The 24428-nt window shown below is 37.8% G+C and overlaps 1 protein-coding gene across 1 annotated transcript in view; it reads right to left on the minus strand.

The window, feature by feature from the left end:
- Positions 1 to 750: 750 nt before the first annotated feature.
- Positions 751 to 24428, minus strand: part of LOC104057022 (sodium channel protein type 5 subunit alpha-like) — a 35587-nt gene continuing 11909 nt past the window's right edge. Inside the window, exons 11-27 of the mRNA XM_054058101.1 lie at positions 23984 to 24385; positions 23134 to 23263; positions 20950 to 21188; positions 20409 to 20609; positions 18166 to 18519; positions 15493 to 15930; positions 14439 to 14585; positions 13403 to 13523; positions 10595 to 10749; positions 9768 to 9941; positions 9409 to 9516; positions 7826 to 8104; positions 7141 to 7194; positions 5205 to 5342; positions 4010 to 4114; positions 3334 to 3604; positions 751 to 1949 (exon numbers count right to left, since the gene is read on the minus strand). Coding sequence (XP_053914076.1) covers positions 751 to 1949; positions 3334 to 3604; positions 4010 to 4114; positions 5205 to 5342; positions 7141 to 7194; positions 7826 to 8104; positions 9409 to 9516; positions 9768 to 9941; positions 10595 to 10749; positions 13403 to 13523; positions 14439 to 14585; positions 15493 to 15930; positions 18166 to 18519; positions 20409 to 20609; positions 20950 to 21188; positions 23134 to 23263; positions 23984 to 24385 — 4515 coding nt within the window. The remainder of the gene's footprint in view (positions 1950 to 3333; positions 3605 to 4009; positions 4115 to 5204; positions 5343 to 7140; positions 7195 to 7825; positions 8105 to 9408; positions 9517 to 9767; positions 9942 to 10594; positions 10750 to 13402; positions 13524 to 14438; positions 14586 to 15492; positions 15931 to 18165; positions 18520 to 20408; positions 20610 to 20949; positions 21189 to 23133; positions 23264 to 23983; positions 24386 to 24428) is intronic.

The raw sequence follows: 24428 nt of genomic DNA on the forward strand, positions 1-24428 counted from the left end.
AAAAAATAATCCTCACAGACAAAATAGAAAGATTTTACTCAGCTCAGTACAACTTTTGTAATACTGAGAGTTGCATTTATTATTTCATTAAGCTGCTGTAACACAACTACAATAGCATACATGCCATGACTTATCCTGTAAATTGTTCATATTGGAAGATGTCCACTACATTGTGGCATATCTGTGGACCATGCAGTAGCTGTGTTTGTGGAACATCAGTCCCCAAGCATAACAAAATTAAAAAAATCATCAGCCATTGACATAACAGGTTTATAGTTAAAGTATCAATTAGTAATGGACTTACAGTAAATTTTACTACCTTTCCCTTCAGCAATTTATCTTAACACTGACATTCTTTTCCTGTTCTCCAGTAGCTCCATGACTGCTTGGGCTTTTCTCTGCTGCTTGCAGCAGGGATAATGCCAGCAGATGTTACCTATCACTGCTGTGCATACTCCTCAGCACTCGGGTACTGCAGGACCTGCTTTGCAGTAGGATGCCCTTAATCAAACTCATCCAAAACCTTTCACAGCTTTTGTCTCTGCATATGCAAATATTGAACAAAGTTGCACATAGCAGAGCCAAAGACTACAATTTAGAGGCTACCACAGTTAAGTGATTATGCCTAGCTATGGTTAACTGCTCATGATCAGACTGTTTCATAAGGAGGCTGCCTCAGCTGACGCATATTTACAATATCAGCTTCTGTGAACATTTCATAATGTTTTCAATAACATTGCCACTGATGAACTATTCAGTGTCTGGAGATTGTTTGTTACCTGTAATTTCTCCATTCTCAACCACAAGATTGCCACTACTGGCTCTTGTGACGCTGTCATATGATGGAGGAAAGGATGCTGAGGACAGAGTTTCAGACTTGTCAGGACTCCTACCATAGTTTTCATCCATCACAGATACGATAAGCCCTTCTTTTTCTGGAGCAGCACATCCAAGAGTGTCACCACTACAAGTTCTGTGATGGTACAGGTAAGAAGCCTGTTTCATGGAGCGCAGAAGCAAATGATTCCTATAGGCGCGCTGGATAACAGTGGCAGAAGCTTCCTCTTGTCTGTGTCTGAGAGTAGTGGAGATTGGCTCATAGGATTTTTTTGATGGATTGGCAGCCATGAACTTCTCCTCCATTTGTACTTTAAGAGTATCCAGCTCCCCAGAATCTCCTAACACTCGTTTGGTAAAAGCAAACAAGATATCCAAGCAGTGGATTCTATCTCCACTGACCATAGGCAGGTCCATTGCTGTGAGTTCAACTTTGTTTGGTTTTGGTACACGTAAAGGTTCAGCCAGAGCATCTGCAAAGTCTGAAAGTGCAGAGAAAGTTATAAACTGAGTTGCCTCAGGATCAAACTTCTCCCAGATTTCATAAAAGATGTCAAAGTCATCTTCTCCTAATGGCTCTGTACTTTCCTCAGTAGCAACATTGAAGTTCTCCAGAATAACCGCTATATACATGTTTACAACAATGAGAAATGATATAATGATATAACTTACAAAATAAATAATACCTATAGCAGGTTTACCACATTCACCTATAGTACCATTTATGTTTGGATCACAGTATGGTGGCCCAGTGTTTAAAATAGGACTGAGAAGACCATCCCAGCCAGCTGATGTGGTGATTTGGAAGAGACAGAGCATGCTGTTAGCAAAGGTTTGGAAGTTGAACATATCGTCAATGCCACCTTCCATCTTCACATACGCAAAGTTAGCCATGCCAAAAATAGCATAAATGAACATGACCAGAAAAAGCAAGAGGCCAATGTTAAATAGGGCAGGTATGGACATCATTAATGCAAAAAGCAAAGTTCGAATTCCTTTGGCAGCCCGGATGAGTCGCAGTATTCGTCCAATCCGAGCCAAGCGAATGACCCTGAACAGTGTAGGCGGTAAGAAATGTTCAAATGCTTTACCAATGCCAGAAAGCAGCAAGGCTAAAAGGGAAAGGATAACAATTGGTTAGAATATAAAGTTTCTGCTTAAGTAGAATGTAATGATAATATCTGTAAAATTGAAAAATATCTGATGTGTGGGGAATAAGACCCTAGCAGAACAAACTTGAATAGAAGTTAGAGTTGAAAAAATAGCTGTAGAAATCAGCAATTATGGACTACATTCTTCAGCCACCAGAAGATAGTACCCACTTCGGTAGGGATAGCAAGCATCTTCCTACACACAACTTCAAATATCCATATCAGTCAACACTTATTGAATGGTGGGTTTCTTTGAGACTGGTTGCATGAATACTTTGGCAGGTACTGATTAAGTAATTTGACTACAAATACTAAGACTACAAAGCTAAACTAAGAAAACCAGATATAACACCAAGGTTAAGGTCATCATTTAAATAATTTATTCAAGATATGCATAAGAAACTCAGTGATGTACACAGAAGTTGTGCATGCCACTACAAAATGGCTACACAAGAATAGTATTTTATCTTTAGTTCCCATGAAAAAAAATGACAGATCCAGTAGTACTAGAATAGGTTTGCTTTTTCTAGGTTTAGGTGTTTTGGATGCTTTATCTGAATTTCCTCTCCAGGAACTTAGTTTCCCAAGGAAAAGCCATATTCTTACTGAGATCTTATGTTCCCCAAATATAAGTCACACTAGAGACACAAAATATTTTTCTTTCCCTAAATGCCTTCTGCTATTTTGGCATTACTGGTCCTATGAACAGTTAAATAGGGAGAAAACTCAAACTGCCAAATGAGATCTTTACCCCATTTTTCCACTGCAAACCCTTCAAATAAAAGGTAATACATTTCTGTTTCTTTTCTATCCTGTTACACAGTGTGAACCCTTATTTTCAATCAACTGTGCCTGAGTTCCCAGAAACTGAATTTTATAGTCTATAATTTTGTTCCAGTCTTCATATTCTCTATATATTTCAATTCTCTGTTACAAACACAGATGACAATAGCCAGCAATTTTTATCTGATCAAAGATTTCTTAGTTGGCGCTAAATCTGTGACAATGGAAATTATCCCCTAATACGGCACTGATATGGTGCGTTGTTCATTCTGTCTTTCAGACTAGGAAAAAACAATCATCAAAGAACCGTTATGAAAGATTGTACAAAACACCCCCCCTTTTTTCAAAAATTATTTTTATTACCAGAAATGGCAGAAATGTTAAAAAATCTTATTTCTTGTCATTTTAATATAATCATGGGGTTTCAGTTCTTTTTCTTCAAGACTTTAGAGTATTATGATTTCTGTTTCAACATCCATTTGCAGTTGATAAATTTTAACTTTTTGTGTGAATATAATAATAATTCAGTTAGTAAAGGATTTGACAAACCAATTTTACTTACCAATAAGTGACATAATCACAACAACTAAATCAAATATGTTCCAGGCATTTGAGAAATAATATTGCCTCAGAGCTGTCAATTTCAGTACACATTCTGCAGTAAAGATGGAAACGAAGAGTATGTTGATCTTGTTAAGGATGTTAGTCTTCATTTCACTTTGCTCATAGGTCTCCACCATCATGGTGATCATGTTAAGGCAGATGAGAATCATGATTACAACATCAAAGGCCTGGCATGTTACAATATCAAAAAGGAATGCTTGGTATCTGTTCTAGAGGAAAAAAAAAAAAAATCAGTTATGAAAGTAGGGACCACTCATCTATGTGTTTCCAACAGCTCCAATTTCCATGTTGCAAAATCACTCAACTATAGTGAAGTCAGAGAAATTTAAGAAAGGCAGAGTATAAAAATGAAATTAAAAATCTTTTCCCATCCTGAAATGTAATCACCTCCAGGGTGAATGTAGAACCGAACAAAATTTATGCAGACAACTTAACAAATATTTAACCTGTAAAATCTTTCAGTGCAACTTCGGAACTGACTTTAGAGCACTATCTGAGTATCAATGTAAAGACAGTATAAATAATTCATATGTAATATATAAACGCAAGCACTTTTCAGTGAATTAAATCACATTTAGCAGTGCATTTTCCTTTTGAAGAATTCGAAGTCTTACCAGTGGTCTTGGAATGGGTTTTTGAGGTTTCTTGGATCCCAACTTTTTCATTGCATTGTAATATTTTTTCTGTTCTTCTGTCATAAAGATATCTTCCCCTCCTAAGTATACAAGAAAATGTCACTGTTACTTGGTGAGAAAGTAGTACTATTGCAGTTACAAGGTCTAACATGCTGGAAACTAACAGTGCTTCATTCTTCATATCTTGCTGGTATTAACTCTTCTCATAATTTGTAACTGTGTCAAAAAAAAAAAAAAAAAAAAAAAGAAAAAAAAAAAAGAAAAAAAAAAGTGGCACAAACCGTACATTCACAGAGCAGAAGTCTTGGGGTGAAACCCAGCTGGCTCAGGAAGCATGAAAACAGGACCTACTGAAAACCTGGGTAGGAATAACTCTTTGCCTGATTTTCCACATCCTGTTCTCGTCAAATATCCAAAATACTTCTCAGACAATCTGTACCAGACCACTTTCTAAATAAGAGTCTCCTGATATGACCAGTTTCCCAAAAGAAGTAAAATTTTAAGGGGCTGGAAAGATGTCCTTGCCTTTAATATCTCGGGAAAGACCTGAATGTTCAGGTTATAGGGGAAAAGAAAGGAGGAAGGAAATCACCCTAGGTGTTACTTCTACTAAGTGAATTACTAATGCTCTTGTAAACGCCAACAGAAGTTCTAGATTCATAGAATCATAAAATCACTAATGTTGGAAAAGGTCTCCAAGATCACCAAGTCCAACCATCAGCTGAACATCACCATGCCTACTAAACCATGTCCCAAAGTGCCACATCTACACATCTTTTGAACACCTCCAGGGATGGTGACTGTTCCAATGCTTCACTATTCTTTCAGCAGAGAATTTTCCCCAATGTCCAATTTAAACCACCTCTAAATATCTTGAGGCCATTTTCCTTTGTCTTATTATCTGGGAGAAGAGACCAATACCCACCTCGCTACAACCTCCTTTCAAGTAGTTGTAGAGAATGATAAGGTCTCCCCTCAGCCTCCTTTTCTCCAGACTAGACATCCCAATTTCCCTCAGCTGCTCCTCAAAAGAATTCTTCTCCAGACCCTTCACCAACTTTCTTGCTCTTCTCCAGACACACTCCAGCATCTCAATATTCATTCTATTTATAGCAAGGACCTTGTTGTCTAAAAAGATAGAATAGGTGCTTGGGAGCACAACCAATATACTTATCTTTTTCTTTTGTTGGTTGAAGTTGTCAATGATAACACCAACAAAGAGATTTAGGGTAAAGAAGGATCCAAAGATGATGAAGTTCACAAAGTACAGATACATAAATAAACTGTGCTCCATTTGTGGCTGCTCATTTTTCTGCAAAAAAAAAAAATTAGAAGCAACATGAAAAATGCCCAGCAACAATATGGCCTTAATTCAGAATAATCTTCACATTGCAGATCTCACAAATTGGTTCCAGGAGAAACTAAGATTTACAGCCCTATTTCTGATTCTGACAAAATTGCTGTAGTTTAATTCTACCAATAGTGCATAACACAAAATATTGTATGCAGATGATAATTGAGAAAAGAGCCTGAAATAGTGGAAGAAAATAACATTCATATGGTGACTACCAGAACTATTAAAATTCTAGGACCTCCTAGGGACACCATTGCTCAGATGCTGACTGCTATCCCTTTTGAAATTAAACGTGAACCTTGCAAAATGATACCAAGCACAATATCTGAAAGGTAACCAACCAGAAAATACAGCCCAAAATAGTAGCACTACAAAGTATTTAATCAGAAACTACACAATCATTATAAAAGGAATTAAATTAGCGAGTTGTTGTTGCTTGTGTAGTTTCTGATTAAATCATTGCGGAACAGGATAATGTAATTCATACAGATACATTTGCACTTTGTAGAGCAAAACTTAGTCTTTGACTAATTTGAGTGAGCTTACTTTTATTTTAAATTTCTCTTTTTTTCATAAAAGTTGATTTTTGTTGTTTCGGGGATTTTTTTTAGTGTCTTTTTATTTTTATTTTCTTCTCAAACCTGGCTTAAAATCCTACCATTTACAATTGATTGAGGCCCCTGCTAAAGTAAACAGAAATAGTTACTGAATTGGACATTCTCGACTTGATTTTCACAAGCAATTCAGAAGAATCAGTTCAGCTTCTTCCAATAAGAATAGGAGCTGTAAATTGCTTAGTACTTGAAAAATCAAGCAAACTGCTTAGAGGTCTAATTCCAAGCTCTTGCCATTAAATTCTTGGCCTAGACATGTTTCTTTTTTTTCTTCTTCTTCTTAGCAAAGACCTTTTTCTATGTCTATTATATACAAAACCAAAACCAGAAGAAAAATAATTTTTCAAATAGAAACACAACACCCCCCCCATTTTTTTATATGTGGTTACTTTTAAAATTATTTGCTTTCTTTGCAATCATGATCTAACTAAAATAGCCTCTTCATTTGAAATTCTTTGATTCCATGTACCACGTTGTTCTGTATAACATTAGGTGATGCTTCTGAAAAGACAGTTAACGCTCCCGTCTATATAGACAGGAGGTAAAATAGTACTAGTGATGCCTGACAATGTGTTTCAAATGGTTGCTTATGCACAATAGCTTAATTCTAGATATGTTTGGGTTTATGTTTTGAAGTGTACTTATGTCACTGTAAAACATTAAGGTTTAGTCCAATTTTGAGGCCTATAAAAGATGTGTGGAGACAGGTTTCTCCATGAGTGGGAACTCTGAAATCCCTGTTAGCTGATGGACATCCAGTTATTAGCAGAGTTGGTGTCATATAAAGAGGTGCTCAGCTGAACAATATAGGAATCCAGGGTGAGCTGAAATATACTCCTTAGATCCCTCTGAGCACATTGAGTGCATCTCCATTAACCATACAGGGCACTTGGAGGTGAACTTGCATGGAGACCTCACAGTACAGGTAATTGCATTTAAATGAGCTGATCTGGCGTTGAATCCCACACCCCATTACAGCAGAATAGGTTACTGTGAATCATTCATAGATGGAACAGTTACATCATCTGATAAAAATAGGTACTGGAAAGATTTAGCACAAGCAGCAAACATAAAAGTGCGGAAATCATAACACTTGTGGAAAGCACAAACCCCAAAAATATAGTTTGAATACAGTCACTAACCTCTCGTGAATCTACTGCTGCATACATGATGTCCATCCAACCTTTAAATGTTGCCTAGAATGAGAGAGTACAGAAAACATGTTGAACTCTCAGGGTTAAAGTCTTCACATCTTTTGCAATAACTAAATAACACTGATTGGAGTAAAAGCCTTTGGTACGGCTGCCCATATGAAGCGCCGAGCTCTGGCTTTAGGGAAACTTGCCCCTGCTGTATGTGGGGCATTCTCAGTGTTACCAGCATGTGAAAACTTGCTAGGTTTGGACAGAGCATGTTGACCTAGGATGCTGACAGGACAAACCTTCACTAGTGTGGTCTACTAAAGGCCTTACAACGTTCATGGCTCAACAAAAAATCTGTATTATGGAAGACTAGTTCAGTACTTGGCCTGGATTTTTGCTGAAATTGACTCCAGCTCTCAGTCTCATGAACCTACTGGAGGCTGAAACTGCATTTGTCCCCCAGATGCTTACTTTTATCACCTAGAAAATCACAGTGACATCTAATTTGTCCCTATATTTCCATTTGTGTGTGCAACCATCACTGGTGTTTGCACAGCCAGCTACAAGAGAAAAGCAGGCTGTAAGATACCACTCTTTTCCACCACACATAGACTTGAGTTAGGAGTTGCTAGAAGGTCGAGCCCATCTGGCGTTGTGCTGGCTAGTGAAGGCAAGCAGCACTTACCACCTGAAGAAGAGCCAGGTAGCCAGAGCCAACGTTATCAAAATTGACTTTAACATTGACCCAGAATATTTTTCCTGTGTTATTATGCATTTTACAGTCTGTTATGTCATTAATTGAATCATTTAATTGTGAATTTTCTTCTGTCAGATTGACACATTTTCCAAACTTCCCAGCAAAGAGGTTTACTCCCATGATGCTAAAGATGAGCCAGAAGATGAGGCAGACGAGCAGAACATTCATGATGGAAGGGATGGCTCCCACGAGGGCGTTGACCACCACCTTGGATGAAATGGGAGAGGAAATATATATTTAAAGAAAGATGGACTCAAATATTTGCTTAGTAAAATAAGCGATCACTTAGTCATTTCAGCAAGCAGAAACAATGTTTTCCATGTAAATACTAGTCACAGCTGTTATGGGTACCTTGAACAAAGACTCAAAGTTCCATAGTAACTCTTAGGCTTTCAAAGGAGTAGTTGATAACTTTTGGGACTGCTGTGAGCCACTGCCACATAAATAAACTATACTGTGAGTCCATCCTTTTTAGATGACTTTCCTTTGGTTTTGGAGCGGGGTGCTTGGGGATATGGTTTAGTGATGGTCTTGACAGTCTCAGCTTTACGATTGGACTCAATCACCTTAAAGGTCTTTTTCAACCTGAATGATTCTGATTCTATGGCACCCATTTCAAAATTTACTCCAGACACGGAAATTTTGATATATTCTGTTAATTTAATGCAATTTCTTTCTGCCTTCCCAGTGACAAAATTTCAGAAGATAGCCAAAACCAATCTATGTCTTCACAGTATTGAAGCTGCATTCCCATGTAAAGATTTGACAGTGATGCCTTATGTATTTCAATCATCCATTTTCACATGCCAGTTTATATTCCATAGGTCAGACTGTTGTTCAAATACAGTTTGTCACGCTGTTTCACGTTGCTGTTTAAGGATGTTTTGCATGTGGCTAAGGCAGTCTCTCTGAATTTGCACAATGGTAGGTTTGTAATTAAATGTAACCAATATCCAGCAGCTTCATATTGTTACAGATGCTCCTTTGATGGAAAAAGGCAGCAAATATTTTATAGAAAAACATTCCTTTTTTTTTAAAGCAAAGTCTATTTGCAACAAAAATTTGAGAAAAGTACCTCTTAATAGTCTAAAGTTTTTATAAATCAGTCCAGCAAAAACTTGCAGGATGGAAAGGATTCATTCCTCTGAATTAGCTTTTCATCAGACTTCAAAAATGAAAAAACTGTGCTCACAGATATTATTTTTTTTTTTTTATTATTTTTTATTATCTTAGCAAGACAGAAACACAAGAATAACTGAGCAGCAATGGAACAAAGTTCTGCCTGATCTTGTTTTAGTTTCAATGCCACTAGGATTGATGACTTGAGGAAAGTCCATAAGAAGAAGCCAATTACAGAGGATCACAACAAAGGTGTCTTTTAAAAATTCATTTCGTAGGTCCTGACCTGAACTTGAGGTAAACATATGAACTTCATAAAGACACAGACATGAGTTACAAACCTGTTAAGTGCTTATTAATATGGACAGGCTTTAATTTGCATTCAGTCTTACCCTCATCCCCTCAAATCGTGACAATGCTCTTAAGGGTCTCAGAGCTCGGAGAGTCCTAAGAGATTTCATTGGACCAAATGAACTGCCTAATAGGTTTATTAAAGAGACCTGAATAGGAAGAGAAAAGAAAGTATTAGCAATGTCCTGGTGTCCCTTTCCTTTATTCCTTTTTAAAAAACAAAGAAACAAGCAAAATCAACAAATTTCTGCATACTTTCAGTGGCCAGAGTGCAATATCCTGAAACCATCATTAAAGGATGTAAAAGTACTGTCTTAGCTTTGCATCCAAAAAATATTCAGTGATTCGCTACTACATCCTGCTTCAGGACCCATGTAGAAATGCCAAAGGGAGAACTTACATCTACGATGAGGAAGTCCAGCCAGCACCAGGCATTGGTGAAATACTTCTTGAAGCCATAAGCCACCCATTTCAGAAGCATCTCCAGAACAAAGATGAAAGTGAACAGTTTGTCAAGAAATGCCAAGATATTTTTAATGGTTTTCCTCTCGTTTATATGGATGTCTTCAAAAGCCTGAAATCGTAATACACAGCTAAATGGCAAAAGTCAGAAACAAGCTTTATAAAATGAAAGTCTAGAATTATTATACCTCTTTGTCATTCTATATGTTTTACACAGCTCTAAACCACACCTTTTACTTGAATCTATGTCAGCTGATAAACGTCATTCTCCCTCTCCCTTCTCTTCCTTTTTTTCTATGTAGTATCTCCCTGTGAACACATGCACTATGCATGCTGGGACCTTAGGAGGAAAATATTAAACTTCTTGAAATGAATTTCTAAAAATATCCTTTCAAGAGAACCAAGTACTGTTTTTTTTTCAAGTACTAAGAGCAATTTATTTATTTTAACAACATAAAAAAATATTTTACTACTGGCAACTAACTTCCAAAGTCAGAAAAATCTAGTATACAGTCAGAATAGAAACAGCTTCTGAGAGTTATGTATTTCTAATATTGCTCACTCTCCCTCATAATTTGTAATAATATGAATAAGAAATTTGCAGTATGCAATTGTGAATAAATGATTGCTATGTGAGGTTTCTTCTTTTTTCTCCTGATGAACTCAAAGCTATCTCCTGTGTTTTCTCATAAAAATAACTTATCTGGGTGCAAATCAAAATTAAATATTCTTCTAAATAAGTACATGAAATTGTGCTACACTAACCAGGGCTCCACTGCTCAGAAGAATCATGAATATGATAAAGGATTCAAACCAGGAGTGTTCAACAATCTGATAGCAGGTTTTTCTCAGATTCCACCATGTTTCTCCTCCAAACTTTATGGCACTACCAGTATAACAATGAAAGTATCGAACACAACCTGAAAGTGAGAGACAGTGATGAATGTATGAAATGAATGTACATGCAAGTGAAGGATTGCTCAAGAAACATCTTGCAGCAGGGGAAAGTCCGTGGTCAAATGAAGTGCATCATTGTTGGGTTTATTTAATGTTTTTCCATGAAAAAAAAAAAGAAGGAATATTTATTTATTTATTTATTCATTTTTGCCTTGTAACTTCTATTTATATGCATACGAAGTAAGCAGAGCTCCTTTGGACACATTTCCACTGTTTCAAGATATTTCTGAGACACTGGACACGCTCCCACTGAGCTGATGTTTGGGCACACAAAACTGCAGGGCCATGGAAAGAGCCTTGATGTTACAAAAGACTTTCTCAGTACAGCATGCTATTTGGAAAGCAGAAATGAGATGCCTTGGAACAGAAAGGCTTGGAGACAGGGAAGGTAAATAGCTGTCTTCAGTATTACAGCATTATACTCTGCCTTACAAGGTCTATGCATACATTTATTTGGTTCTGAATGTATAGAGTGATTTTATATCATACAAAATATGTGATATTTTCAACTTTGTAGAGGGTAACAGCACCTTTAAAGCTCAACAGAATGCTCCTTATAACAACCAATCACATCAGGGATACAAAGCTTCCTGACCACTCCATTACATAATCGAATCCAGGATTTTGTATTAGATTTGCCAAGAAATAACTCTATTTGGCTAACGTTTTCCTTGCTGTGCGCCCTAGAATAATTCATGTTTTTCTTGTCATAATCAACGTCAGTCAGAAGGCTTCTGCCATTTCCAGGCATAAAATGAAATTATGTACATATATGTGTCAATAATGGATGTATAACCTTATACATGTTATCTTGCATCGTACATGTAAAACTCACAAATATGATATGATATAATATACGTAAAACATTGAGATCATCTTTCTTTCAATAATCCCAGTTTCCCCAGTAATGTGGATCTCAGATTTATGATCAGACAGGGAATGGCACTTGCCACAAGATAAGGAGGGTTTTTTTTGTGCAGAAATCTGTGTTAGGTAGAGATTTGCTGCACCTTCAGTTGAGTTCTCTTGTTGTTTTGCCAAAGCAGGCACACTCCATGCTGTGACTACAGACCACAAAACAAGATATTTCACATTTCTTCTCTGGAGCACTGGTGGCTGTGCTGGCAAAAATTCCCATTGAAAAGTAGTTTTGAAAAAACTCTGTAGCTCAGAAATCAGATATCTGTATTAATGCAATATATGTGGCTTTTTTTCTAAAGAAAGCAAACTGCAATGTAGACCCGATGGATCGATCTCTCTCAGGATTTATTATATATAACATAAGAGTAAATATACATATATATTATTAGTACAAAGAGAATATTTTGCATTCAGGCAAGACACCACTCTAGCTTTGAATAATTTTTTATGTGCTCCACTGTTACTGATTTAATCCTAAAACTGTGCACTATAAGTTTCATTAACCCAGAAAGGCAACAGGAACACCAAAAAAAAAAAAAAGCCAGCGCTGCAGAACAGGGCAATGATGGGATGAGGGGATGAGAGATTTGATTTATCTGTGTTCTCATCAGATAAAAAGCCAGGAAGCAGTGCTTGAATGGGAAAGTGATGATGAAAGAAATGCTCTGCCTTTGGGAGGAGAGGAGGAAAGCAAGCTTAGAGAGGTGTGGGACCCACCTCTGGGCTCCACATATGCAAGTGTGAAGAATTTTCTCCTGATCATTTTATGATACAGAGAAGTTTGAATGGGTGGGAAACAACTGAACAAAAGAAAACTTGGGGAATGGGTGGAAATAGTGGTAGTCAGGTAGGCTGAATGTGTGAGCAAAGAGCAAGTTGGAGCACCAGGAAGAATTTTGCCACAGTAATAATTTATTTAATATAACACACTCGAAAGAAACAATCCTATAAACTGATTTGATGTCATTTGCTCTCTCACAACTAATAGCGAGAGTGCAGTGATTACCCCCGACCCTCAGTAGTGACAGTTATTAGAGAAAAATCTCAAGAGCTATTTCTTTGCGCCCTATGAAAACCACATGCTGTTACACATGTTAATGTAGGAAGAATTCATAGAAGCACTCAACTTGTAAAGCTAGATGATGTATGATGATTTGAGAAGGGATTCCCAGATTATGGGCCTAGAGAAATTCAACTTCCTCCTAGGACCTTCTCCTTGCTTATTTCACTCCTTTGTTTGTTACTTAGAGAGAAAGCTCATTAAATGTATTCAAGGAATAAACATCTATACCGTTGCAAGGTATCAACAAAGTGCCTTGTTCCAGTGGCCATTATTGGGTGAAATCTGATCACATGCGCTTCTCTTGTGTTAAACTCCAAAAGTGACTTTGATCCTGTCCAATAGAGTGAAATTCACCTCAACGCACTATAATAATCTCATTTTTTTGGTTTTGGGTCTATGTCATTGCCCATGTCTCAGTTAGAAGCAATTGGCTTTAAAGGAAAGGAGGTTTGTATTTCAGGTACCACGATCTCTCTGTTGGCTAGACAAACACAACTATTTGGACTATTTCCCCAGTTTCCAGATAAAAACTAACTGAAAATAGTGTCACCCTATTGCCTCAGCATCACTAGAGAAACAAGTTTGGGTTTGACTCTTCTCGCTTCCCGGCAGAGAAATTTTCATAGCCTTACCTTCTGGAAAACATTTTTCTGGAGTCTTGAAGTCTTCAGCAAGCTCTGGAATCTGCCTCAAAAGATCTTCAGGGTTTGTCAGATCCACTGTGCTGCCTTCAGAAGAGCTGACGCTGTCAAACTACCGAGCAACAAAAGAGTAGATATTGATCCCTTCTACATTCACCTCCGAATGAATAAATTCCCCCATGAACAAATAATATTCAAAATTAAAATTTGGCTATGTACTAATATTTCAAGTAGTGCTGTTAATGGAATGAACTTTGTGATTTTACAAGTGTGATAGCTTAAAAGTACCAATAGGTACATTCAAAGAGGGAGCAAATCTGTCTAATCACAATATATATTTACAAGAACCAGACTTAGCTGCCTAATAAGCTGGTAAATTGAAGAGCTTTTAACTTGCTTATCAGTATATAAAGTCCACAAAGTGAGATAATGAGATTGGGTTAAAATAATGAAGTAACAGGAAAATGCATTCAGGAAGAAAACCTGAATTTACCCGGTATTTTATCAGGAACTGAAATATACGTCACAGAATTTGTGAAATAGAAATTAGAAAAACATATATTTACGTGATTAACGTATTATTTACTCAAAATTGTTCCAAAATATTTTTAGTTAATAACTACCATCTTTACTGTCATAAACTTCTTTAAAGTATTACATTCCTTGAAACTGAGATCATTAGCACAAAGGCAGATTTGCTGGTATTTCCTACTTTTGCTTGGACACATATTTTTCTTTCAATACCTCTTTTTTTTTTCCTAACCCTTTTTGTGGACTCATATTTCAGTACATGAAAAGTAGCTGAGAAAAATTTATGAATTATTCATATGAATCAAACTATTTTGTAGTTTCTCCATTTCTAAACAACCTTTTTACTATACATAATTTTTTCTTAAAGATCGATACCTACAAACATGGCACAGCTTCTATTTCATTCACATAATTCTGGCTCCATCATTAATCAACTAGACCGACTCACTTGACCACTGTTGGAAAGTCAATGCCCCAGAAAAAAAAAAGAAGTAACCTCTTTTTGTGCTGGTGATGACAGTTCAGCCTCCCTATCCTTTCCTAGGTAAAGTACACTAAATTCTTCTGAGGTAAAACCTGATCCTTTGCTCCAACTGCTTGAATTTTTTCTTCTTTCTCCCCTTTGCCTCAGGTGATTTTCATCCTGAAAATAATCAGAGGAATAGAGGGGGTTTCTTTTCCCTTTTGAGGAGGCGAACTTGTTAGAAGGGAAAGATAAGATACACATTTAATTTAAAGTGAGACTCTACAGACAAAAGTCATAAGATATGATCATTTTGAAGCTCAGATTTTACCTAAGGATAAAGAAAGGGAAAGTTTTCCCCAGCGGACATGCAACAGACTACAGAATTAATATTTTAGTGAAGTAGTCAAAAGTTAAGTGAGAATTTTTACATGAGAATTGAGACAGAAACTCTAGGTGAGGAATCTGAAGACAGAACTTCACTTCTATGGTTAGAATAGAAATGAAAAATTCAGAGAAAACAATACAATAGGATAATATATGCTGTGACAAAAGAAATTTGACCTTAATAGAGCTGCCCCAACCTTATTCTAACCATCACTATACACTACACAAAACGAGGGCATATATAAATATTAATTTACAGCTCTGGCCCATGGTTTTGAGTCTGTGATAATGTTCTTTAGGCAGAACATAAACTTTTTTCTCTACTGTGTAAATAATGCCAAAACAGATGCAGTTTTTACATACCCTTTTACGTAAAAAATTCCAGATTCACAGAGGATTGATACTATCATCTATGGACAATCTATGGGCCATGTAACTTAGGGGTTCCTGCAGCAAACCAAACAATTATTGTCTTTCTTTTAAGCATATGAAAGACTCCTGGTTTTTAAAAGGCTTCGAGTGATAATATACCCTCGCTCTAAACATTTATACGTTTGGTTCTAGTTCAAAATTTGGTAACTCTACAAATGGATCAACATATGCTACCCTGTTCTGTTAGAGACAGTCTTCTACTGTATGTGCATCCTTATATACATGTATATTTGTGCACTCTAATCTTGCAATGAAATACATTCATTACCTGTCCACTGTGTTCTGTGTCTGTAAATGTGCTCAGCTTATCATCATCTTCAAAACCCTCACTGGTATTCTCTGCCTCAGCAATAGGGACACAAACAAATACATTGGGATTTGTAATATAATCTTCAAGTCCTAAGCATTTGTTCCCATTTTTCTCAACCCATTCGTTATTGTAATTCTCTTTACAATTTTGTATTTCTTCTTGCTTGAACCCAAGTGGATTCTGCGCAGTCAATTTGATTTTCTTCCTGTGAGCCTTCTTTATATGCCTGAGCTTCCCACAACAGGTTTCCCATGTAACACGTTTCACAATCTGAAATCCCTTGTGAATTCGAGCAAAGGCGATCCGAAGATTGTTCAACTCTCTGTCATCCTCTGCTGTCTGGAGACAGTCAGTACTGAAGGAATTCAGCAGAAGCGCAATGAAAAGGTTGAGAACCTGTAAGTCATTGAAATAACAATGATATTAAAAGTCAGGAGAGTAGCATTCAGAAATCTGAATTCTAAAGGATTCTCAATTTGAAGAATAGATGCTATTAAAGGTCAGTCTTACTGTGCAAAACAAAACAAGGTAATAGTGAAATGACTTCACATTATAAGTGATGAAGCAAACTTCTCTCTCAGAAAATCTAGTGCTTCTATGACCTTCTTCCACAAAAAACCTTATTTAAAATAGTAGCTGAAACAGATTTGTGCATAACAAATGCATTAGATGGCAAAAACAGCTTTTCATGGTTATAGTAATAACAGAGACTATAGTCATGGCTAGTTGGTTTAATATCACCTCTTCCTTCTTCCAACCAGAATTGAATAAGGCCTCTGTGGAACCACTTCCAAAATCTTGTGTGAGACCAGATTCAAGACCTGCAAATCCATCAAATCATAGAATGGTTCCAGTTGGAAGGAACCTTAATGATCATCTAATTCCAACCCCCCTGCTGCAGGCAGGAGCACCTCCCACGATATCAGGCTGCTCAAGGCTCCTTCCAACTTGGCCTTGAACACTTCCTGGGATTCATGACTTCCCTGGGTAACCTGTTCCGGTGCCTTACTACCCTCACTGTAAAGAATTTCCTCCTAATGCCTAGATTAAATCTTCCCCTCTCCAAATCATAGCCCTTCTCCCTTGTCCTATCACTACATGCCTTTGTAAAAACTCCCTTCCCAGCTTTCTTGTAGGCCCTCTTCAGGTGATGGAAGGTGTAGAAGGTCTCCTCAGAGACTTCTCTTCTCTAGGCTCTGGAACTGTTCCAACAGTTTCATTTCCTTCCTATGTTGAGGATTCCAGAACTGGACATAATACTCCAGCTGGTGTCTCACAAGAGAGCGACAGAGGGGCAGAATCAGCTCCCTTGACCTGCTGGCCACACTTCTTTGGATGCAGCCCAGGATATGGTTGGCCTTCTGGGCTGCAAGTGCCATTGCCGGCTCAAGTCAAGCTTCTCATCAAATCTGCAACATCATCACAAGATCAAATTCAAGAGAATCTCAAAGTGAGGTTTCTGCCCTGCTTTTGAGTATACTTTAACAGAAGAATTTATAAAACTCACTTTTTTTTTTTTTTAAGGGAATGTGAGAATTTACTTTTTTCCTAGTGTTTCTATTTGGGTTGGGATCTATATATCTTAATTTTTGTCATGTTAGAACTGGGACACCTCTGAGTCACCCAGAGACCACAGTAAGTGGAGAACATTAGCTTTATTAAGATAAATTCATCCCATCTCTCTTAGTTATTGACCTTAGGTTGAAATAATTCTCACTCTCAGATACCTCTGTTTCCTTTGATAATAAGAAAGCCTAAACAAGAATTGTAGGCTAAACACTTAACGATTTGACAGTTAATATTATGCAATATGAATATCACTCACAGCATTTCACCACTGCAGTATAGACCGGGTGGGATTTTAAACCTGGGAAAATCTGGGATTAAGTCACAGAACAGATATTTCCCATGAACAGATATTTCCCATAAAGAACCTGCTTAAACTTAGTTCTTTTCAGTGGTTTCTTAAATTAAAATTGGTATATTAATGATACTGAGAATGACATAGGAAACAATCGTACAAAAAAGAAACATATTTATGATTCGGGCATTATGAAAGGACAGAAAAGGACCAGGAAGGCAGCCTGCCACTTATGGCCCAGCACAGGTGTGCAAGGCTGTGTAGGGTATATGTCATAGTAGGATCTACCTCTTGGGTATAAACATATTTAGAAATGACTAAAGAAAATCCTTATTGCAGTGACAGAAGTGTAGATTCTGCCATTTACTGATAAGGAATTCAATACTTGCATAAGATCTTTAAAAAAGCATTGATTTATGGAGGAACTTAATCACTTAGTGCCATTAATTCAGGCAGGTAAGATATAAACCTTACTGATAATTTAGATCCAAATCCCAAGGCGTGAAGAAACATAGTTGCCTATATTATATTTACTGCAAAGATACTCCTCATCACATTGCCACTTGAAAAGGTCAAATGATGTTGTGTGCAAAGCACAGCAAATACAGACAGCAGCTCAAATGTGAAAGGCAAAAGAGGGTTTTGCAGACTATAACACAAACAGGTAACTTTTCCTCCTGTCTTTAGGAAAACTACCTTTTCTTGACAAAAATGCAATTAAGTAGATTCTAACAGACAGGACGAAGAGAAGAAAATATTTAAAAACTCACCACTAAATTTCCTATTACCATGACTAGCAGAAAAACAAGAAGGCACAGTGGTTTTTCAGCAACCACCATGCAGTCCCACATAGTCTCAATCCATTCGCCACACAGAATTCGGAAAACAACGAGGAAGGAGTGGAAAAAGTCCATCATGTGCCAGCGTGGCTTGCCACCATTGTTTATTTTATGGCTGTTGTCTGCATAGCTTCTCCCAAAAAGTTGCATTCCTACTATAGCAAAAATGAAGATGATGATTGCCAGGACGAGGGTCAGATTACTCAGTGCTCCCAGGGAGTTACCAATTATTTTAATTAGTGTGTTTAAAGTTGGCCAGGACTTCGCCAGTTTGAAGACCCTCAACTGTATAGAAACATAAAACATAGTGTTAAATACTGGTAGAGACAACCAATCTTTGCCCAGTGAAAATTCTTAAAAAAACATTTTACAGTTATTTTGAACTATTCCAGTAACGTAATATTTGTGGCACCATGACACTAATAATTTTTTTTAAGTATTTATAGATTTATATTGTTTTTTAAAATTGTGCAACAATGCAGACATAACTGCTTCATAAAGGAACAGACTAACTTGAATCCCTGGTATTTGGCCCACACAGTGGGGTACCCATGCAGTGCAACTGATGTAGGTTATCGTTCCTAACTTACATGCGACACAAGGACCAAAGTTGAGAGACCACCTGCTATGCAACTATAAAAGAAATCTATCATAGAATGATTTGGGTCAGAAGGGCCAAAGCCTTCCTGTAGGCCCCCTTTAAGTACTGGAAGGCTGCTACAAGATCTTCCTAGAGTCTTTTTTTCCTCTAGGCTAAACAAGACTAACTCTCTCAGCCTGGCCTCATAGGGGAGGTGCTCCAGCCCTCTGATCGTCTCTGTGGTCCTCCTCTAGGCTCGCTCTAACAGTTCCATATCTTTCCTATGCTAAGGACTCCAGAACTAAACCCAATACCCTAGATGACGTCTCATGAGAGGGGAGTAGTGTAGGAGTAGAGTAGGAGTAGAGTGGATGGAGAGAATCACCTCCCTCAGCCTGCTGGTCACACTGCTTTTGATGTAGCCCGGGATACAGTTGGCATTCTGGGCTGCAAATGCACATTGCTGACTCTTGTTGAGCTTCTCACCCACTAGCACCCCCAAGTCCTTCTTTTCTGGGCTATTCTCAATCCATTCTCTACTCAGCCTGTATTTGTGCTTGGGATTGCCCCAATCCAAATGCAAGACCTTGCACTTGGTCTTCATGAGGTTAGCACAGGCACACCTCTCAAGCTTGTCAAGGTCCCTCTTGATGATATCCCTTCCCTCTTAGCGTACTGACCATGCCACACAACTTAGTGTTATCAGCAGACTCGCTGAGAGTGCACTCAATCCAATTGTCCATGTCTGCAACAAAGATATTAAACTACACTGACCCCTGACGAACCTCATTCGTCTCTGGCCTATATTTGGACATTGACCACAACCCCTTGAGTGCAACCTTCCAACAAATTTCTTATCCACCTGGTGGTCCATCCATCAAAACCATGCTTCTTCAGTTTAGAGACAAGAACATTGTGCAGGACAGCATCAAATGCTTTGTGTGAGTCCAGGCAGATGATGTCACTTACTCTTCCCTTACCCACCAATGCTGTAGCCCCATTGTAGAAGGCCACTAAATTTGTCAGGCACAATTTGCCCCTTACTGAAAGCACGTATGCGGTCACCAGTCACCTCCCTATTTTCCACGTGCCTGATCTTTCACGGCAGAGCAGTGAGCCTGACCAGCCTGTAGTTCCCTGGGTCTTCCTTTTTTAAAAATAGTAGGTACGTTTCCCCTTTTCCAGTCAGTAGGACCTTCACTAGACTACAACCATATTTAACATGAATATTTTAACATTATTTCATGTCTAATTTTGAATGCTGTTTTTTTCCATATTTGTACTCTGACACTTTTTCCTAAGTTTCCTGTGGTAGGTTTGGGGTTTTTTTTTTACACTAGTTTTATAACATGCCTAATATGGAATATTTTTTCCTTGGAATATTTCTTAGCATATTTGAAAGAAATAAATATGTCATTAAATGCTGACTCTAACACCAAAAAGAGCTTAAGAGTGTGTTTCTTATTCCTAGCGCCAGAGGAGGAAAAATAATATACAAAAAAGATAATAAGTTCCTAACTGCAGAAAACAAAAGTATTCTCTATTATATTCACAACAAAACATTTTATACAACTGAGTAAGTGTGAGGCATTACCAGTCTGAAGGATCTTAAAACTGACAGGGTTCCTCCTCTTCGTCTTTCTTTCTTGCCTTTGTATTTGGGTAAACTCAGTTCAATTAAACTCAATGTGACAATTACACTGTCAAAAATATTCCATGGCTGCTGAAAATAGTAATAAGGATCTAAAGCAATGATTTTTAAGATCATTTCTGCAGTGAAGATTCCTGTAAAAACCTGTGACAAAGAAACACTAGCATAAGCCTAAAAGTAACCATGAATTTGTCTTATCGTTAGTTTTTGTTCCCACAAATATTCATGGAAAGGTCAAGAGAATTCATTTTTATGAATTTCTGATGCACTTTGAATTAAAATGACAGGATTGTTTTCTGCTTTCTCAGGAGTGCGTTAAAAGTGTATCAATAAAATCTGGGAATTTTCTATGTAAGAACTCTAGAGTTTATAAATGCAGAACATGCTAACATTTAATTTTTACTGATACTCTTTGTGTCTCAAGTGAAAACACCTATCAATCACTCCTTGGCATAAAATGTCACATTGCTGAAAATTTACTTACCAAATTGCCTACATTAAGCATGAATTTAAAACTATCTGTCATATTATTATGCTCCAGTGCCATGAACAAAGTATTGATCACAATGCAAACAGTGATGGTGAGATCAATAAAAGGATCCTTTATAAAAGCAGCCACTTTTTTCTTGATTCTCAACCAAAGTGGACAACAGTCCCAAATTAGATACTTTAAAGCAAGATCCTTCAGGCATGGTGGGCATCTCCGCTGAGATTCTTCAAGTTCTAAATGTGAAAGAAAATGCCACTATAATTAAATAGTTATTGTTGAGCAAGATAGTGAAATAACAACTTCAAGTATTCAAAAACCAGAGAAGAAAAACAAAACCTCTCATTTCACATGGGAGTCCCAAAGCTTTCCTGTACTTTCTACCACTCATGTTGTCACTACGCCAGCTAATAAACATGAAGGTAAAATTAAGAGAAAATTGGATTCAAAATTCTTTCATGTAATCTTACTTCAAAAGCCCTTGGATCAGGCTTTATTCATCTTAGACTCATATGACAAGCGTCTGAGTAAATATAGGTGTTTTATGATGCGGAGGCCACACCACAGTCTCTCCCACTCTTACAGGTCAATATAGCAGCTGAGGACAGAGTAAAAAGTGCCTTATGTAGATGTCTAAGACACTGGCTGTATGACATCCAACATCTTTTTTTTCTCCTTTGACCCTCAAGGGAACCTAGAAAGTCAGTGACAGCCACAGTCACCTACAATGATTTTAGGTAAGGCGAATCCAAACTACAGTAGCTGAAATTTGACTTTAGGCCACTTCTAATGGAAAGGTCACACCTGCCGTTTCCCAGCTGATGCAAATTGCCTCACCTCTCCTTTTTCCATTAGTAAAACATGGGATAGAAGCAGTTCTGGCTCTGTTATTTACATACTATTGGTCAAATATAAATCTTATAGCCTCTCTTTCTTCACTATCAATATTAATGAGTCCCCAAAATATTTTTTACCCTGCTGAAGCCCTGTGCAAATCCACTGACAAACTGCAGCTTACTTAAAGCTAAATAGGAACACAATAGGAATTATTAGTAATCTGGTTTTCAGGGACCTGAAACTTTTTTTTGAGATCAAATGAGGTGGATCTGACTCATACCTTTTCCTTAGTTGGACCTGCCCTTATTTCTCCCCACTGTTTAGTTTTCATTTCTTCTCCTCCAGGCTCAACTCTCAGATTCCACTGTACAACGCTTACTCCAGTGTCATCACCTTTACTCAATCCCACTCCAGGTCTACCTCTTGTCTTATTATAGATCAAATGTCTTCTCCTTTATGTATACAGTGTGGATCCAGCAGAACTAGCGTTCAGGTCGCAGCAAAGACCTTTGGTTTCCCCCTTTCTGATACCTGTTCTCAGGTTAATCCACAGCGACTTACAGCTATTCCATCCCAGGTCACAGCTGAAAGTGTGCAACAAACCCCACATCTTTAGTGAATTACACTGCAAACAGAGCTCCACAGGACCTGCTACAACTCTGATTATCCCAAGAAAAATTTTAGAAAATTTAAGAAGGAGGATCTTCCTGCCATTATCCCCCTGCTAAATCCCCTATTTGTGATCCAAGAACTGGTGACCAAGTTCCTGAACAGGAACAACAGAAGACTTCCTCATCCTGAACAACTTAAGCTGACTTTTTTAATGAGATCCGCAACGAAACTAACAGTCATTGAAACAATTGTCTATGATAAAACCTCAAAAAAAATCTCACATGGAAAGGTAAGTTAAAGGGCTAAAATAGCAAGGTTAGTATTCATAGCCCAGGAGTTGTCATAATTGTTTTTGCTTGAGTAATTCGATTGTTGGATTCTGCATGCCTGTGTTTGTCAGTGACATATCACAACTTGCAGGGTGAGGGGAAGAGAACAGTATCCCGGTCCTGCACTTCAGATGCTGGAGAAACTCCTTCCACCCAGTCTCACTCCAGTCTCCTTCACCGCCTATCTTAAAAAACAAGATCTTGGACTAGGCAAAAGATTTGCTCTAGTATATAAAGACTGTGTCATAATGCGTCTTTTTTAAAAAAGGAGCCAAATTAACAATGAAATTCCTAACCACACACCTACAAATCTCTGTTAACCTTTAAGAAATGTATTGACATTTTGGTCTTTCATGCCAGCATTACCTTAGGAATGAAATAAGCATAATGAGAAACCACTTACCCTCCAAGACACTGGTAATTATGCTGACTGCACTGGCTGCCCTTTGTCTCTGAAGTGCCTCGTTAAAGTACTCCACTGACAGATGAGGAGGCAAATGCATCATGCTGCTCTCATCATTTACAGCTGGCTGCTTAAAGAAGTAAACATGATTAGGGAGATACCACAGGAATAAAATGAAGTAGCCTGTGATGATGGGTAACTAGGAAAGTTAATAGGAATAATGACAAGCAGCCAAATATATGGACCTTTTTACAAGCTGTAATAGATGTTGAGAATAAGGGTTCTACTCTCCAGTAATAATGCTGCAGCAAATGGATCCTGCAAGCATGTTATATCAACAGGGCAAGCACAAACGTCGTAAATAAGTGTATGAGGGGAAATAGGCTTAAGAAGTATTCCTGAGACATGAGAATAAACTGGTGGAGAAGCATCTCTTCCCACTTGGGGAACTTACAGAAGATTCTGCATGATGTTAAAGGTGTTCTGAAGGAGAAAAAAAATACAGATATTGCCCAAAATTACCCTCCTGGACAGAGCATGGGATAAAAAGACTCTTTAGTGACTTGAATGTCAGCACTAGGACTCTTCAAATGTGTGTTAGTGTAAGTTGTGCATAGCAGAAAATTAAGATTCTTGACAGGAATGTGGAAGCAATTGACTAGTTTTTGGGAATTCATCAGAGTATGAAAACCAGCTTTCTACTAACAACTAAGAAACTCCTCGCACCACTATACTTCATTTCACACCACTATTGACCATTTCACTGAAACTCTTAAGACAAAGAATAACCTGCCTCTGACTGAGTAACCATAATATGAACTATATGCTTTGAATAATATCTTCTACTTACCAGATCACTCTTTCTCGTGTCTTCCATCACTGGTGGAAGCATTGCTCCTTCAGAAGACACTGGATCGAGACTGTGTACTCTGCTGCTTCCTTCTCCCATCACTGAAACCACCCCATTGCAGTCATCTGTGTTAGCTCGCTTGCTGCTCTGCATGCATTTTGGGGTATTGGGATGAGAGCCACAGCTCATTTGACTTTGCACGCTGTAACGTCTTCCCATCTGTGTGATTGACACTGACCGACGCTGGATTCCGTGTTCCTCAGCACTGCGAGTCTCTTCACTGCCAAAATCCACTCTGGAATCAACTTCTAAGGCAGGTATTTGGAAATTGAACACACTCCCATGGCTAAGTCTGCGTTTTGCCTGATTTGCGTTGGGACCATACATTAGGCCAAGGAAGGACTAAAAGCCCAGTAAAAAGAATAAAGAGAGAATGGCATAATAT

This window comes from Cuculus canorus, chromosome 2 (assembly GCF_017976375.1).
Source record: "Cuculus canorus isolate bCucCan1 chromosome 2, bCucCan1.pri, whole genome shotgun sequence".
NCBI lineage: Eukaryota > Metazoa > Chordata > Aves > Cuculiformes > Cuculidae > Cuculus > Cuculus canorus.